The 18,842-nt window shown below is 36.3% G+C and overlaps 1 protein-coding gene across 1 annotated transcript; it reads right to left on the bottom strand.

The window, feature by feature from the left end:
* Positions 1-17,055: 17,055 nt before the first annotated feature.
* LOC133848357 (proteasome subunit alpha type-6-like) lies at positions 17,056-18,367 on the bottom strand. The gene is made up of 3 exons (XM_062283881.1): positions 18,221-18,367; positions 17,974-18,153; positions 17,056-17,546 (listed from the first exon to the last, which is right to left on the bottom strand). The coding sequence occupies exons 1-3, from the start codon at positions 18,273-18,275 to the stop codon at positions 17,056-17,058; spliced, it is 726 nt and encodes a 241-aa protein (XP_062139865.1). The 5' UTR covers positions 18,276-18,367.
* Between the last annotated feature and the right edge of the window lie 475 nt (positions 18,368-18,842).

Genomic DNA, 18,842 nt, shown 5'->3' with positions numbered 1-18,842 from the left:
CAGTTGTTGTTGTGTGTGTATGTGTGTGTGTGTGGGTTTATGTTTGTTAGCCAACTACAGGCAGAAGAAGCTTGTCAATGCCTCGCTCAGTGCTTGCCTGCAGGCATTCATAATAATAATTTGGTTGGCCCATTATGATGATCGGTAGCTTCGCATTATCTCTGATGTGATATCAATTGTTTTGCGTTGCAGAAGGTCGAGTTCAGCTAGAAAATAATCGCATATTAGATAGATTCGCAGTGTCACATTATTTTTAGCCTTTGAAATGTTGTTAGACGACAGATAAATAAAACATGTCGCTAAAATAAAATGTGTTAAATTGATTAGCTTTGTTGAGCACATGAATATAGTATAGGGAATATAAATATACACGAAATAGATTTGTAACTATAGAGTCAATCACTTTGCAGTAAATAGAGCAAGAACCATTTCTCTAGTCAAACATATTTACTAACACAGAAAGAAAATACGTGCTAAGATCAAGAATAACAACTTGAATATAGAATCTAGATTGTATGATGTCAAAAGGTAATCAAGAAAGTTTATTCTTAAATCAAGAAGGAAATTCTACAACAAATCTAGATTGCAAGTCTTGAAAATCAAGATTATAGACATGTTTCAAGAATGGAATAATCTCAAAATTGAACCAAAAACTCAAAATGTCAAATCGAGATCAAACAATCTTAAATTTTGATTGTCACTCTAAAGGCAACCAAAACCAGAAATTAGGTTATAATTTTAATGGTAGGGAATCGCAACATTTTAAGATCGAAATGTTCTTAACTACTGTAATCTACTTTTAAATATAGATTTTTTCTCTGTGTACTTATACTTAAAAAAGGCGTTAATTGGGGATATCAGTTCTCTTTTAATTAAAGTGCCATTGCAAAAATCATTTCCTGATAGTAATTATAGGAAAATCATGTAATTCACAATTTAATAAGATATTTGCGATACTTCAATGTGAGCTTAGCATTGAACTTGTAATATGAATAACATGTTTTAGAATTAAATTGATAGACTATATTTCTACTTTTCAATAATAATAACCTGAGATAAGATATCAGTCGTATCCATAGTAACCGGAAATGTCTTCTGTAAAATTAGATTTAGTATTTAATATAATAAATAAAAAGATATCACAACTTTGTTGATCTTGAAACAATTCGATTAGCTACTAGCTTAATCTTAAGTAGGTATCTCAAAGATACTCTTGATATGCATTCCGCTAGCCGAGCGTTTTTTTAATTAACTCACCCGCGCTGTAGACTGTTCTAATCAAAACTTATTAGGTGCGTGTCCAGTGCAGCTTCAAGGCACGCCATGGGTCACAGGCATGAATGAATGAGTATGAATAAAAAATGGCAAAGAAGCAGAGAGAGACAGAGAGAGAAGAGCAACGCACACACGCGAATGCAGCCTGGGGCAAGTAGTAGTAAAGAGGTGGGTGAAACAGCAGAGGGGGAGAAGAGGCAGCTTGTTGTTGTTAGCCCGTCTGCAAGGCGACGGTCGCGCGCATGACTCGTAAATAAAATTGTAGCCACGAGCAAGAGCAGCAGTTGTTTAGCCATTCGAGGCTAAGCGGAAGCTGCGACCAGTTAGCCAGAGTCTTCGGGGGCTCTTGGCCAAGATCGCACAGACCGCACAGCAGCAGCAGCTGGCCAAAATGGATTGTGTAAGGTTAGGAACGGTGGCTGGCTGGCGGATGGCGGATGGCAGTAAGCCACAACAGTTCAGTTTTAGGCTGTAAATTGCTGGTCTGCTCTTGCTCTCCGCTTATCAGTGCTGCCAGATCGCATAGCCAAAGACCACAACAGGCTGGCAATGCTGGCAAGTGCCGCAGCACTCTCGACTTCACTTCTTCTGCTCCACTTTATGCCACTCTGTGTATTTGTGTGTGTATGTTTGTGTATGTTTGCTCTGTGCGTGTTCCCATAATATTTAAAAATCACAAAAATTGCCCAAGTTAATTGCAATTCGATTTTGGTTGCTCTTTTTTTTTCTTTTGCGGGTCTCCTCTCTCATTGCGTGCTGGATGTGTGAACTGATAAGCAAGTTGCCCCCAAAAAGTGGCAAGGAAGTAGTCTGCAAAAATAAATATGTATACTAATAACATCTGTTGGGATTAAGGTTTTGAGAGTTAAGTAACTTTTCGTTGAGTTTCGGGAAGGATAAATTACGATATATATAAACTTTGGAGATTAAAATGTTGTTTTAATATTAAAATATAATCTTTATATTTATAGTATTTATGATTTTAGTTTTTGTTTGTGATTGGATAAAAATTGTATAAGTTATTTAAGAAATTTTGTATGGACAAAAACTTCTACTTACTAGGGTTCTTAGTTGTTTTTATCTAGTATCTAGTATATATTCCACTTTATATCAATATACCAAATATAATCTTTGGTATATTTTTAGTAATTTTTGCGGTATGTATATTTTTAATGTAGTAATAAAACAATATACCAAATATAGTCTTTGGTATATTTTTAGTAATTTTTGCGGTATGTTAATTCGGTATATTTTTAATGTAGTAATATATCAATATACCAAATATAGTCTTTGGTATATTTTTAGTAATTTTTGCGGTATGTTAATTCGGTATATTTTAAAATTAAGACCGCACTCCTTGGCTTTGATTAAAAGTGGATAGCGGGCAGCTCACAATCGAGCACACTTATTACTTGTTCATTATTCCTTAAGTATACATTTTAAAATTTTAAATTCTTACCAAGCAGCATTACAATGCATTGCAATGCTGAAAAATGTTGAAAGACTTCTCTTTCGAAATTTAATATAAGTATTATACATGCCTTTGCATGCATGTTTTATACAACAAATTTATATGTACAACAAGATCTACATTAATTATAAGAATTATAATATATATTATTACAAATCAATTGCAATATTAATCGCTAATTAATCAACTTCACACTCTTCTCTTTCATTGCAGCCCACACGACCACGCCAAAAAGGTAAGTCACAAATACCGTCGGCAAATGTCAAGAGGTCAAGCCCCTTCTAAAGACCTTGCGTAATGCTCATGAGCTGTGGTGCGCTGTGGACGCGAACTGGTGACCTTCAGAGCAAACTCTGTGGTGGCACATTCATCTATCTCCGTGTGTGCGCTTTTGGCCAGAAGTTGATTGTTTCACTTTCACCAGAAAGTTGATTATATTTTCGCGCGAATTTCGCGCTGAACTTTGGCTTCCATTGACCTCTCCTTGCCGTGCATTGAATGCGATCTGTGAACAAATCCAACAAACAGCCTCAGCGTCCAGTTGTCTGCCAGACTGGCCAAATGTGGATCTGGGTCGGGGTCGTAGTCGGGGTCGGAGTCGATGTCGGTGCTGGTGTCGGGGCAATCGCAGTGCAGGATTTGCGGCATGTCCTTGACTGTGTTGCTTTGACTCTTCTCGGTGCTGTGGCCATTGTATCGTGTTTCCTCGCGCAGTTTTCACTTTTTTTTTTCGCTCTGGCTCATAAAATTGCAAGTATTTAACAGTCTCGCAATGTATCTATGTATCTGCCAGAGCGTGTATCTCTATGTGTATGTCTTGTATCTAGACAAGAAGCATGTGCGTGAGTTCATTGGCTGTTTTCACACAGCTTGATTTGGTCATAAGTGTTATGTAAACCGTCTGCCTTCATTTACTGCGCTGCTCCAGCGGTTTTCAGTTACACTTAAACGTCGTTGCTTCTGCGTGTCTCCCCTTTTTTTTTGGGCGTATCTTACTCCTTCCACGGGCTGAGCCAAAAAGAAGCCTTTGACCCTTGGCTCAGTTCGAAATAATCGCTTGAAATTGATGCCTAACGAAATTGCCTGCATTTCTCAACCAAATTAACTCAGGAAAGTGAGAAAGTTTCCTAAATTTGGGTGGGAGTATCTTCGATATTCTTAATGAATAATTCAGAAAAATAATTGTGCTAGTCATAAACGAACTTATTGAACTTGCTACACATATGATATATTTTAATTGTAGTATTATATCAATATACCAAATACAGACATTGGTATATTTCAGAATTAATTTAGTATATTTAAAAAATAACAGTCTCTCAATGTGGTATATTTTAAATCAATATACCAAATAAAGTCATCGGTATATTTTAGTATTTTTGTGGTATATTGATTCAGTATATTTTAAAAATAACAGTCTCTCAATGAGGTATATTTTTACTCTGTGGTGTATTTTAAATTAATATACGAAATAAAGTCATTGGTATATTTTAGTATTTTTGTGGTATATTTATTCGGTATATTCTAAGAATAACATTCTCATAATGGGGTATATTTTGTATTGTGTGGTATATTTGAAATGTATTATTATATAAATATACCAAACACAGCATTTGATTCATTTTAATATTAACAGTCGCGGTATATTTTGTACTATATGGTATATTTTAAATGTAGTATTATATAAATACACCAAAGATAGCTTATGATATATATTTTGTGGTATATTAATTTGGTATATTTGAAAAATAATACCGCACTGTTTTACAGTCGAGCACATTCGACTGCTTTCTTACTTCTTTTGTAGATAAAGTACATTTATTTTATACATATATATTTCTGCCAACTCTCAGTATATCTTTTAAAGGAATTTCTGCTCAATAGCCACAGCTTTTCGTTTGCTTGTGCTGCATGTTGATTGGTGACAAAATCAAAGGCCAAAACATGCTCGATGCGCGGCTGCGAATGACATGGCCTAAAGGCTTTTGCGTATGCCCCAAAGGCGTTACCCAAAATGCCAAGAAGCCGCACAGACTCGAGTCTCCAGGCTCCAGAGAGATATACGAGTCTGAGTATCGTTTTTAGACTCGTTCGTTGTCTTTCATTGTTCCCGGCTGTCTACTTTGATATGCATCCAATCACTGCGCTCCATTTGCTCCATGTCAGAATCTCTGGCTGCTGCTGCTGTTGCTTGTTGCTGCTGTTGCTGTTGCTGGGATCGTCTGCGTCTGGCCTCACTTATGAGTATAGTTTATGCCACCATAACAATTGTACTTTTTCACATACTCAGGCGTTCCCGACCAGATTCCACCATTTTAGCCGTCAGTTGTCAGCTTGTTTATTCTTCCCCCATCTCTTCTCTCCTCTCTCTGCTGCTGCTGTGTCTTCTCCTGTTTTTTTGTCGTACATTTTTATTGCATTTTTCAAGCAATTACTTTGAATATCACCAGCAGCAGCAACAACAGACAGAGTCTCTCTCTCCTTCTGTCTGTCTGTCTGACTGACTGTCAAACGCACTGTCAACGTGCGCCTGTCAAGGCTTCAGCCAATCTCCAGCAAAAGAGTCGCATTTTGTGCTGATTTAAATCTGCTCCCCGCACTGCGGTTCCCTTGACAAAACTGCGACTCATGGTAATTGCCCTGAAGCAGCCTCAACCTCAAGTTGCCTCAAGTTGATGTTGCAAGCTGGAGCTCTTTGCATTATGGCTGCCGCCTTTTCGACTTGAAAGTCAACCGCCGCCTTCGTTGTTGCTGTTGTTGTGGTTGTTGTGGTTGTTGTTGTTTGAGGTTTGCTACTGGCGTCAGTTGGCGACCAGTTGATACGACCTGTCCTGTCTTCTGCTTGTCCTGTCCTGTACTGTCCCGTTCTGTCCTGTTCCATTCCGACTTTCAACGTTCTGCAATGGCTTTCGGGCAATTAATGGATGAATACTTTAAGTGAGTGATGGAATGACACTTTTGTGTACTTGTAAAGCATTTTTATACTTCGCAGCACCACTCCAAGTACTTCTCTCTCTCTCTCACTCTCTCTCCTTCTCGCTCTGTTCTGCGTCCAATTTGCTGTTCTTTCTATGCTTTAGAAAAATCCGAAATGTTTGGCTTGTATTAATTGGCGCATAGAGTCGAGCGCCAATTAGACGTGCAATGGGTTTAAGTTGAATGACTAGCTAGGATGGATGGCTGCCTGGATAGATGGGATACTCTGCTAGAATTTATGAAAATTATCTGAATATGCGGCCAATCGTTGCAGAATGAAACTCCGCGGATAATGTCAACTAAAAGGCCATTGGCTGGCTCTAATAATAGATACAAATTCTTAGCAACAATTAGCGAAGAAAAGCTATAGATTTGGGAAAGAGTAAATACAGTATTAGTAAAGAAATCACACATATGAATTTTATTAAAGATACTTAGAACATTTATCAACGTCAAAAATGAGCTTTTAAAGAGATTAAACAGTTGCCTTCTCTTAGAATTAGTGTAAAATTCTTAGCGAAAATTATCACAGAAGAGATAGAGAATTTAAAAGTAGTAAATATTGTATTATTAAAGAATGGTTGTATATTAAAAGTATAAAAAAACTTTTGTAATAACAGACAGAACATTTTCTCATATTAAAAATGTGTTTAAAAAGAGCAAAACTTTAACAAATTTCTTATTTCAGAATTAGTGTCAAATTCCTAGCGAAAGCTAGCGTAGGAATACATTTGGGGAATAGACAAAGACTGTTAAATATATTTCAATATTAATTCTGACATAATAAATACAACTTTTTCTCTTGCGAAAAATGTGCTTACAAATAGCACAGCTTTTAGCTAAATTTAACAATTGCCTTATCTTAGAATTAGTGCCAAAAGTAATATTAATAAATTTCGTAAATGTCTGCAATCATTTCACACATTGCTTGAAGTATTAAACACGTTTGCTAGTAACTTAATCTTTTATTTCTTTGCAATACCATTTGGGCTTTCATTGATTGGCTGATGGAAAAACCAACCAATTAAATACTATCTAAGCTATTGAGACTTGGTAAATAACATTTTTACGTAGTAGTCGAAGTATATTAAACAATGCCTTACTTTTAATCGCTTTAAAATGTATTTGCTTTGTGAAATTATGAACTTTTTTTTAGCGATCGATTGATTTGAATTCTTTTCATTCCTTACTGAATTTATGAACTTTTTTCAAAAATCTACTTTTCATTTCTTTAATTTTAATCTGTAAAAAAGTCAATCGCCTTCTTTGATTTCTTTTCTTTACTTACTGAATTCTTGAACTTTTGTTTAACAATCTACTGCTTTGTATTCCTTTAGTTTCAATCTGTAAAAAACTCAATCGCTTTAACTTAGCTTTTCCTCTCATTTTAACTATCGCCTGCTTTGCATTCTTTCACTTTTTGGCTGTACAAAAAGTCAACACTTTGGCTGTTTACAGCCGCATTCCTTGCACTAGTTTTTGCACTTAGTTGAGGAGGCACTTCCCCATCTTAATGTTGTTGATGTTGTTGTTGTTGTAGGGGAACCAAACCCATCTGCAAAGCCAGCGTCATAATCATAATGAGTGCACGAGAAAAAGCGCCAACGTTCAATTTGACAGGTCGTGCACGCGTTTCGAAGCCAAGCGATAGCGATAGCGATCGCGATCTTGAAAGTAGTCGAAGGAGAAGGAGAAGGAGAAGAAGAAGGAGTGGGAGTGGAAGTTGAAGTAGATAGTAGGAGTGGGAACTGGGAATTGTGGTAAGTAAGTGTAGTAGTAGGAAGCTCTATGCAGAGCAGCAACCAAGTGCAGCTCAGTTTTGAGTGCTTACCATATCGAAGCTGACAATCTAGCTAGGAGACTCCAACTCCAGCTCCTGCTTCCACTTCTTCCTCAGAGCAGTGAGGCAGTGTCTAGCTGCTGCTATCTGCAGCACATCTGTGGCCTCATTACAGGCAAAAGTCTCCTCTCGTCTCGTTTTGGCCTGTTAATGGCCAAACTGCGCAGATGTCGCGATAAATATGCGCTGATCACGTATCTTCAGTCGATATTCTGGCTGCCTTCTCTTCCTCTTCCACTACTTTTTTATTTTACCTTTTTGCGGTTATTGCGTGTGCCACACAAAACACCTTTCATGCTGCTGTTGTTGTTGTTGGCTTTCAAATTAAGTTGAAAATTGAAAACTGATTCATGGCACATACCAACGACATTTATCATTGCGCAACAACAAGAATTATTAAATTCAAAACTGCTGATAAGCTTCAGTCTCAGTCTCAGTTTTCCCTCCTCCTCGCTGCTATCAGCGTAAATGTTATTAATGAATTTATGTTCGACACACTTGTTTGTCTGGGGGAGGAAGAGAGAGTGGGAGTGGGAGTTTTGGTATTGGGTTATTTTTTGGGGGGATATCAATCAGAATTTTTGTGGTACATTTTAACAATTCTAATTTCCACACACAAATCCACTTAACTGCACACGCTGTTCCACGTAATTTAATTAAAAGCAAATAATTATATGTACGCTTCTTCACTTATCAGAGTGTCTCCCTTCCCCCCTGTTTCCTCCCTGCTCCTTTTGCTTATCTGGCCATAAGGTGACATCTTTTTCATTTGCGACGACGACGGCGACGATGACAATATCATTGGGGGCATTTAGGATTTTTAATACGTGTTTTAGTTATTGTACGCATTATTGTAAATTTAATGAGTTTACCGCACACACAGACGCACTCGCATAGCTATAGCTATAGATACAGATACAGATACAAAAGTCGTTTGCTGTTATTAATTTTTGTGTCATGTTGTGTGGCCGTGTTACGGTTTTTGCCTCATTGCCACTTATAGACCTGTTTGTTATACTTATAATGCTGTCGACGTTGTTGTTGTTGTTGTTGTCATTGGTGACACATTTGTCTTGATCGTAAATACATTAGTAATACTCTCTTGCTTCGCTTATAGTCACAACTGCACACACACACACATACTGCGATATATACATATTTAATCGCTTTGTTGGTCAACAGCAAGTGCGAGAGCAAAAACGAAAAAAAAAGTAGAAATAAAAATTAATATACATTTACGATTACGAGTTGCTCATTGTCAGTTGTTCGCACTCTTAATTAATTTATGCGTACTGTTTTCGCATTAAAATTATCATAAATGTTTGTCAAATCATTAGGCGCGACTTATCGCTATGCATCAGGAGGTGCAAAGTGCCTGGACATGGCAGCTAAAGTTGGAAAGCTTGTTATGGACTGAACATGTCAAAGGAATTGTAAGGTTTCGATGAGAAATGTTTATAGAAAAGCGAGATATTTTAGAGGGAAGTTTCAATTTCTAGTAAGTTTTTCAACTAAGACATTAAACTGTGAACAATTCTTATCTATATAATAGGTAAGCTAAATATCAGGTACTGAGGCTAATGATTTCTCCCTTTGAAGCTAATATTTTGCATAGTTTTTACTTTGAATAATTATCCACAAATATTAAGAGTTATAAGCTTATATCTTTCGGTTAAATGAGACCGCGTTGTAAGGTTTTCTTGGGAATACTTTGGGTAAAAACAGTGAAATATTTTGAATGGTTTTTGCTTTAAATAATCGTCTACAAATTATAAGTACTATGAGGTAATACTTCGGTGATCTTTCTGATACATCTTTTAGTTAAACTAGAGCGTTATTGTGGATTAATTTAGTCGCTACATTACACAAAAATTTGAATTACATATTGAAAGGTTCTATTAAGAATTCTTTAGAGAATTGAGCGAATTCGTTAAAGGAAAGTAATATTTATATGTATGTATATGCTATAATGTGAAATATAATATAATATAATAAATTCAATATATAGTTGAGAATTTGCTGTAGAAAAACAACTACACTTGGCCCTCGCTTAACACAGACTCTTTTAGCATGAACTCGGTCTTACACGGTTACAAATTTGCTCCCAGCCCCCCTTTAACACGCTTCGTTCGTAGGAAACATGTTGAAACAAACTGTCTTATACTATGAATGCCACCAAATGCATGTCAAATTTAATATGAATAGAAACTTGATCTTCTTACTTTTTAACATTTTTTAAGTTTCTATAAAGTTTAACCTGTTAATTAATTATATGAAGCAACTTTTTTAATTTAATACCAACTTTTAATTTTGAAAATATGAAGCTTATGCATATATTAAAGGCATATGCATAATAACTTTTGGTTAATTTTAAACAAATGTATGAAACTTTAATAAAAAGAGACCAAATTTAAACAAAAAAAATTGTTTTTGCTTCCAATTTAGAATTTTGCAAACGTAACCCCTTATTTTGTACTGAATCGATGTTTCGCTTAACACGATTTCGCTTAACACGAGGATTTCTAGGAACGTAACCCCCGTGTTAAGCGAGGGCCAAGTGTATTTTATTGCCTACAAATATTTATATTTGCTCACTCGAAAAATGTTTTATTGGAATAACCAGCTGAGCTCCTCTTCGTATCATAAAAGTTGATTCACATAATTTCCCAGCTCGTTGATATAATTGAATTAAAAAGTAACTCGCAGTAATGCAGTTTGAAATGGCTTCAGTTTACTTTTGCAATTGAGTTTCCGTTTGTGTACTTTAATCAAATTTAAATTTGCAGGCTTTCGAGTAGGCGGCAAGCATAAAAAGAGCGCCACTTCGATCAGAGGCGCAGTTGGTAAAAATGTTGGTAAAGTAAACTAGTAATTCCCCTTTGACTACGCCTCTGTCGCTGTGGCGTATTAAACCCCTCTTCTGGGTGCGTTTTGGTATCAACAATTAAACATTAAATGAATTTGTTTGACTTTCGTGGGAGCGCCACAAGTTGGCAAGTTGTTGGGCCGCTGTCATTGCGATCTTTCAATTCGATTATATTGAAATAAATTAAACGTTCTTCAATTGAATAATTAGCTCGAGCCACAACTCGAGTCGCATCCATATCGATTTCGAGTCAGCTACGCACAACTAACCGCAGCTCCTCTCCTTTCCCTTCCCTCTCTCTTGGACTAAATGTCGCCCGTTTGTCGCCGTTTGTTGTCGGACCTTTTGCGCACATCTGGGCGTCAGTTACAATTATCCATTTCGATTGCATAAAAAACACACACTCTACTCACTGCTGTGGGAACTATTCGAGGGGGTCACTTCGCTGTCGCCTATTGATTTGCTTTGACAAATTCGTTGACTTGACTCACTCGCCGCTCTTTTGGCCGCTGACGGCCATAAATTCTCATTGCATTTCATTTAGAGTATGTAAAAGCAGTCAGTCAGTCAAGTCCCCTTCCCTCGCTCTCCCGGAGTGTGTGTGTGGGTGTGTTTAATTAATTAATTGGCTACGAAAATTCAGATCTTACTTTATTATAGCATTACTGCATTGGCTGCCAATTGAGCGCATAATTGTTATGAGGGTCATTTGAATATTTTCAGAAAAGCGCAAATAAATTAAAGTTCAAATTGGAGGCAATAAAATAAGTCAAATTAAAGAGCTTTTATTTCAATATTTTATTTGAAATTGATGGTAATAAAATAAGTAGAGTAAAGAGTTTTCATTTATGTTTTGCAGCTGTGTATAATACTTTTAAAAAATCTGTTTAAAATTGTAATTTCCTTTAAAGTATCTTTACTAATTTCTGTTCTTTCGTATAGCTTTCTTCATCCAAACTTTTAAGGTGTTTATAGCTTAAGGTATATATAGCGTCTAGTTATGAGTATTTTCTGTACTTTCTTATTGCTTCTATCATCTAAATGTGTAAGGGGTTTATAGCTTTCTTAGCTCTCTCTCTTCTAGTTCTCAGTATTCATGCATCTTTCACGCAGTTTGCCAATAAATTCCAAATGCAGCAAGAGAGTTGTGAGCTGTGGATAGCTGAAAAAGGAGTTGGCAACATTAATTGATGTTTTAATGTTGTCCGCTCTTATCGTGGGATAATTTTGCATTTTAAATGTTATTTATGTAATTATGTTTGCTTACATTAAGCATAATAAATATTACAAGATAAACGACATACCAGCAGGTAGAGAGATAAGTCCTGTTGAGACTCTTCTTGTTGGTTACTTACTACGAGCAGCAGGGGAATCGCTCTCGCGGATCCCATTAGAACCACATCAGCAATCGACAAGAACAACAACAACAACAAAATTGCATATCGAGCGCGTAAAACGCATAAATTAAGAAAATGTCAGTCGAAGTCTGCAGACTGTCGATGCTGCTGTGTGGCAGCCAGCAAAAAGTGGCAACTACAGAATGCAGATACAGAGATACATCATACGCCGAGACCTGAGAGAGAGAGCTGCCAAAGAGACAGACGCAGACAGAGAAGCAGATCCCGCCAGATCGTCCATTGGACAACGATTGTTACCTTGAGTTGCCTTGGCCAACTGATGCTGCCCCGTGTGGCGTACAGTTTGTCAACGCGGCTGTGTTGCATGCCACGTTTGGGTCTCCATTTTACACCTGCACTGCGACTGAGACTTTCAACTATGACGTAAAGTTTGAAATGTACAATTTGAGATCCTAAATTTGAATACTAGTAACATAACTACAAATATTTATTTTCCTAAGAGCAATCTTGTCTTTCAGTTAGTAAAGCTCAATATCAGTTATTAAATTATACGTTCTGAGGGAAATGTTTTGAATCCTTCAATCTGATATTATGGAGGGTATTTATATAATTAGCGAAATATTGTAAGCGTATTACTACAAAGTAACTTTTGACAGGCAGAAGAATGCATTAATATTGAATGTAGTACTATAACAATATACCAAATACAGCTTTCGGTATATTTTAGGATTTTTGGTATATTAATTCGGTATATTTGTAGAATAGCATATAGGTTTATTTAAAATGGGTATCAGGTATCGCATAGTCTTCGGTATATTTCAGTATTTTTGGTATATTAACTTAGTATATTTTTATAATATGGTTGTATACACTACTATGTATATCTATCTTACTTGTTGTAATTTTTTAACTTTGTGTGTGCAGGAAATTTTGACAGGCAGAAAAAGGCATTAAATATAAATGTAGTACTATAACGATATACCAAATACAGCCTTCGGTATATTTTAGTATTATTGGTATATATAACTTTGTGTTCTGTACAAAATGTTTGACAGGCAGAAGAAGGCATGAATGTTGAATGTAGTACTATAAAGATATACCAAAAACAGCCTTCGGTATATTTTAGTATTATTGGTATATTAATTCAGTATATTTTTAGAATAACATATAGTTTTATTTAAAACGGGTATCAGGTATCGCACAGCCTTCGGTATATTTCAGTATTTTTGGCATATTAATTTGGTATATTTTTAAAATATGGTTGTATATACTACTACTACAGCTTTCTTACTTTTTTTAATGAATTATTAGTTATTTTGTTACCACAACAAAGCCTTAGAGAGTGAAGATTTTAATCCCAGGAAGAGTAACACTTTGATAAAAATAATAAATAATGGTTAAAACAAACAATTTCTTAAAATAGTAAGCAATAGTTAGAGCATTAAAACTTCGTTTAATTAAATATTAAAATCCCCTCATCTGGTCTTTTGCACCTTGCAATGTAAATTTGCGCAACTGTGTGCGTTGGATGTCCAGTTTTTATAGGAGTTTTTTGCCTGTTGGGTTGGGGCCTTGCATATTTATGTTGCGCTCGTTGCCTCCATCTTGTCGGCGCATGCAAAAGCTTCAGCGAGCGCAAGAAAAAAACTTGATTGATTGGCCTGCCAAGAGCCAAAGGGCCCCTGTGGATGATGGCAACAGCGTAAAAAGGGTTCAAGAGGGAAATGGCATGTAGAATGCAAAAATCTCAGAGATAAACAACAAAATGGCGGCGAGCAGTCAGCGAATGAGTTGAGACAGATGAGACTTTGAACCTGTGTCTGGAACTTTGAAATGGTATTTCCGTTCTAAGGGCGAATCAGGTGACGAGGCGTCGTCGTAATGAATGCACTCATTGAATGCTCAATAACAGACAATTATTGAGTTGTCTTGCATTCGTAATTTTCTATAAATCGTTATATATTGGGGCGCTGCACTTTTCCTAGAACTTCAATATTTGCTATTTATATCAGTCGCATGCGAGATAGCGACGGGGCAACGGTCGACTTCGACTTCGACGTCGACGTGATGGACTCCTTGTCACCTCCGCGTTGTGCCAATGAAAGGTGCCAGCGTAAACATCAATAAATAAATAAATAACTAAATAAATTTGTTTATGCACTGATAACAATTACAACCCGAACAACACTCTTTCTCACTTTATTCTCACTCTTCTCTCTTTCGGAAAGCGGAAATTTATTAATTGCTTGTTTCCCCTCTAAAAAAAAAGACATTTGAATTGAATTACGCGCCTGATTATTATTATATGCATTATCAGTGAGACATTTTCCATTTCTTTTTTTTTGTAGTTGTTTATTTAGGCCAATTCACTTTTCACTTTCTCTTTGCATTCCCTTTTTTTTTTTGTATTTTTTAATGAAATCTTGTAGTTTCTGGTATTTTCCTGATATTCTATGCATGATATCAGCGTATTCCCTTCTCACGAGCAATCGGTCAATTCATATCAGTCCTCAAGTCTTTCAGTCGTGCCAATGAAATTATGGTAAATTTCAATTGATAAGCAGACTTTGAATGATGATGACGACTTTGTGAATTGTTTCTATTTCTGGTCTATCGATCGTTGGGCTCGTTGGGTTGGGTTTTGTTATCGAATTTGTTCTTTTGCATTGTGATAAGACAGCTCGTTGATTGCTAATTTGTGCATTAATTTTTCAACTCACAAAAGTCGATTGTGAGTGAAAGGTTTTTCATGTCGTTTGCAAAGAGAATAATGAAAAATGCAAAAGAGAAGTTTACAAAAGGTAGAACATAATTGAATTGAAATAATTAAAAATTCATTTTTTTTATTATTAAAATTAAAATAATCCAAAGAGTGATATATATTACAAAATACCATATTGTCAATCAAAGCAACTAAGACACAATTGCATTATGCTTTTTTTGAGGGAAGTTTTTTCATGTAGGTTGAAACGAGAATAATGAAAGAGGAAAAAATAGAACATGGTTGTATAATTTATTTTATTATGAATAATATAAAATGTTAAAATATACCTACGACTATATTTGGTATATCGTTGCAGTCCAAAATTAAAAAATATACCAAAGAGTGTAAAATATACCAAATTGTCCGTCTAAGTTAGTCTCAAGTTGAGGTCAAGAACATGTTGGATCCAAGTGGTCAATGATATGATTTGGCAACACACCTTGTTTTTTTATTAGGGGAAGGATGACAGAGCTGTCTCCAATTGAGTGTTATGCAACCTATGCAGCGACTGCTATTTACTTAGCAAATTAAATAAAAAGCAAATGGAATTGATGGCAGCTTTTGGTGGGTGGAATGATGTGGAGGTGGAGCAAAGGCTATTTGAAATTGAAATTCAATACGCTGGTCGAGCAAATACATCGGCGGGGGTGTGACCACGAAAAGGTAATTCGAATACAAATAAATTGGAGGCGATAAACGTTGCAATCAAAGGTAGACACGACACAAAAAAAAACAGTAACAGAGGACGCACCAATGAGGAGTCGAGAAGTTGTCCGAGTTGAGTTCGTTGTGGGCTCGCCATGCGATACTTTGTGTGACAATTAATACGCTAAACGATGGATAGTCGACCGAAAGGACGACGACCAGCCAAAGCAGGCGCGAGACAAGAACACAAGGACGCTCTCACGACAATGGACAAAACTTGGTAAACCAAAAAAACAAAAAAAAAGGCGACCACAAAACGAAACAGGCTGAAAATTGCCGCAGGACACGCGTCGCGGTCGTTTGCGCAACTAAACTGAAATTAGTTGGAAATTATATACCCTCTTTAACCCCCCACCCCCTGCCCAGAAACAGAAGCGCCACGACGATAAAAAGATAAAAAAAACAAAAATGGAATGAAATTGAACGCAAGCACAGGGCCAGAACCCGTCGATAATGACTGTAATAAGGATTCAATGATTGTCGTGGATTTTCGCCACCCCTTTCATAGTCTTCGTCACGTTTTGATAGGGCGCTGATCTAGTCACTTGCCTTGTGGTGGGGTGGTTTCTCTACTCAAACTGGGCTCGTTAGCTGATGCGTGCCGCGGCGACATCATTGGACAGCGGGGCGGCAGTCGCTTCACTTTTTTATCTACTGTTTTTTTACGAGCATATTTATGCGCGTTTTGCATGCAGCGTGTTTGATGCTCAGTTTCCAATTGATTTTCTCTTTTTTTGTCTGCCAATTTGTCTGCTCTTTGCTCATGGGAATATGTCCAGAAAATGCAAATCATTTACATTATGTGCCATTTAATGGTCAATTTTATGCGTTGTACTCATGTGATTAATGTATCCGATATGCGTACAATTATCTTGGGAATATATTTCATAAAAAAAAGTTACTTTTACTCAAAATAAATATTATAATTTCTCTTTATGAAATAGTCTTTATATTTTTCATGTTCCTAGGGGATTTTTTTTGGCTACTTCCTGCTACGAAAATGCAAATCATGTGTGTGTTTCAGATTTTCCCATTTTTGTGTCCTGTCATAGCTTGAATTATATGCCATTTAATGGTCAATTGCATTTCGAATGCCATGTAAATGTTGGTATTTCAAATTTTTGATTAATTACCGAACAACTGAAGAATCTGCCAACTCATCTGACAGTCTCGCTCGATGTTTCTGTTTTGACAAATTCCTCAAAATAAGTAGAAGAAGCTGTTGCTCCGGCACGTTCAGCCAACTGTGGCCAACAAGCTGGGCTCTTTAGGTTACTTCGAGTGTAATTTGAATATGCACTAATTTGCTTAATTAAATTAACGACAGCTCTCATTAGCGCAATTTGAATATATGCACATAACACAACCTGACTTTCATTAGGTGCGCATAGCCAACAATCCATGAAGCATCGAAATGCCGTCGGCACTCGGAAGTGGAATTGGTTTGTTGTACGCCTTTTGAACATTATGATATCAAGTAGATTTGTGTAATTGACTGAGCATAATAGTTGGGGGAAAGTGTTTAGACAACAAGTTGAATGTGCTTTGGGAACAAAAATAATATTCAAATATAGCTAGAAAGAAATCTAGAATCTGTTCCTTAATAAGGAATTAAAAATAATGTTTATAATCTTTAATCTCCTGGTCATTGAGTTTGCGAGATTGACGATTACAGTCAGCGCAATTGTTGGGGGGAAGTGTTTAGACAACAAGTTGAATGTGCTTTGGGAACAATCAAATTTGTTTGAAGCAAACAAATACTATTCAAATATAGCTAGAAACAAAGCTACAATCTGCCCCTTAATAAGGAATACAAAAATATAAAAAATAGTGTTTATATTTTTTAATCTCCTCCTCATCGAGTTTGCGAAATTGTCGATTGCAGTCAGTCACAATACCAACTTCAATATCTTGGGGCTGACATTCAAATTCCAAAACATTTACTAAACAATTAACAGCCAAACTTACGCTTTCCTTCTCGGACATATTTAATTTGTAATTTTTGCGTAAAAAATCTTCAGCTTGCAATTGTTTGGCACCTGAAGCACAGGCAAAATAGCCACAGTAGTTTGCACTTGGATCCGTTTTGAACACACTTGCTCCCAAATCATCATCATATGAGATCAACATCATGCTGCAGGCGAGGGCACGAGCTTCAAGACATCGGGTCTTGAGCTGAAGGATGTCGGCCATGCGATGACAAAGGACATCGATAGCCATTTGATGTCTGCAATAACTGTGGAAATCTGAGGCTTCACGGCGAGCTTCTTGCACCAAATATTTGCAGTCGCCTGGAAGAGTTATGAAATTATTTAGAATTCTATATAAGCAAGTTTTGGTTGAATTCAGAAAAAAAGTTGGTTCAAAAATTGTTATAGGATTGTATTGAAATTCTTAGTAACTATTAAAAATGTGGTTATAATAAGATGGTCAAAATTTAATTTCTTAAATTTTTCCGCAAATTCGAAGCATTCACTTTTTATAGTTAACATTTTTTAGGATCAAAGATGTGTCATTTGTTCGATTTCAGAAATAGTTTTTTTTTCAAAATTTGTTTTTTCGATCGCATTGAAATTCTTAGTTACCATTAAGAATGAAGTTGTTATTAGGTGGTCAAAATTTCTCTTCGCAAATTTGTCAGCTCAATTGGAGTATCCACTTTTTAGTTACCACTTTGAAATAAATAATACCCCTAAAATGTTGATATTACATACTTACCAAAACGTCCTGTGACAACGCAACCAACTATTTCATTTAGTGCAAACAAACTCGTAGCAGTCTCCGGGTCAATGTTGGCTATATTCGTTGCTATATTCTGTGAGGCAACTACGGCACACGTTTTGCCCTTCAAAGCCACCGAAGTGATGCCTTCGCGATTGATGGCCTTCAGTGCAACCTCTGATCATAGTAAGAGTTTATGAGATCTAGAAATGCACTTTTCATAAAATTAATCTATATTACTTACCCACATGAAATATGCGCCCATCGGGCAAGTAGTATTTATAAAATTTGTCGGACATATCAATCACAGCTATGAACAAAATTCGATGACTAAAACAATTTCTTACTCATTTTTTTAGTACTTCATTTTTGCAAAGCTTACTTTTACATTTTTGTAAGCAAATTGTTTCCTTTGTTACGAGTATTATAAAGTTTAAAATAAAAAATTTTAAAAAAAAAACTGCGATTGTTTGAACCGCAGACCCACACAACGCTTGAGGCGAGCTCTTTACCGTTACGCCATTGCAATGCATTGACGTATTTCACAATAAAGTGCAATATATATATATATAAATATATATATGTATATATTGCACATATTGTATATTGCACTATATATATATATATATATATATATATAATCTGTAGCTAAATATAGAATCCAAAATAACACTTCAAGTTCACCACGATTGCGATAGCGAAATATCGTACCCGAGACGAGGCATTAAGCTTAACACTAACGTTAGCCGCTCGATCGGATTCATGGGGGTTGGTCGTGTGCGTTAAGTTGACGTCGGATCAGTGGAGGTCGCGAAGCGGTCTTGGGTTCGACTTCAGCTATGGGAGAAGCTGACCTTGGCGCTACT

The sequence above is a fragment of the Drosophila sulfurigaster genome, chromosome 2L, assembly GCF_023558435.1.
Source record: "Drosophila sulfurigaster albostrigata strain 15112-1811.04 chromosome 2L, ASM2355843v2, whole genome shotgun sequence".
Lineage (NCBI taxonomy): Eukaryota > Metazoa > Arthropoda > Insecta > Diptera > Drosophilidae > Drosophila > Drosophila sulfurigaster.
Note: the sequence above shows the minus strand (reverse complement) of the source record. Positions and strands in the feature narration are given on the sequence as shown.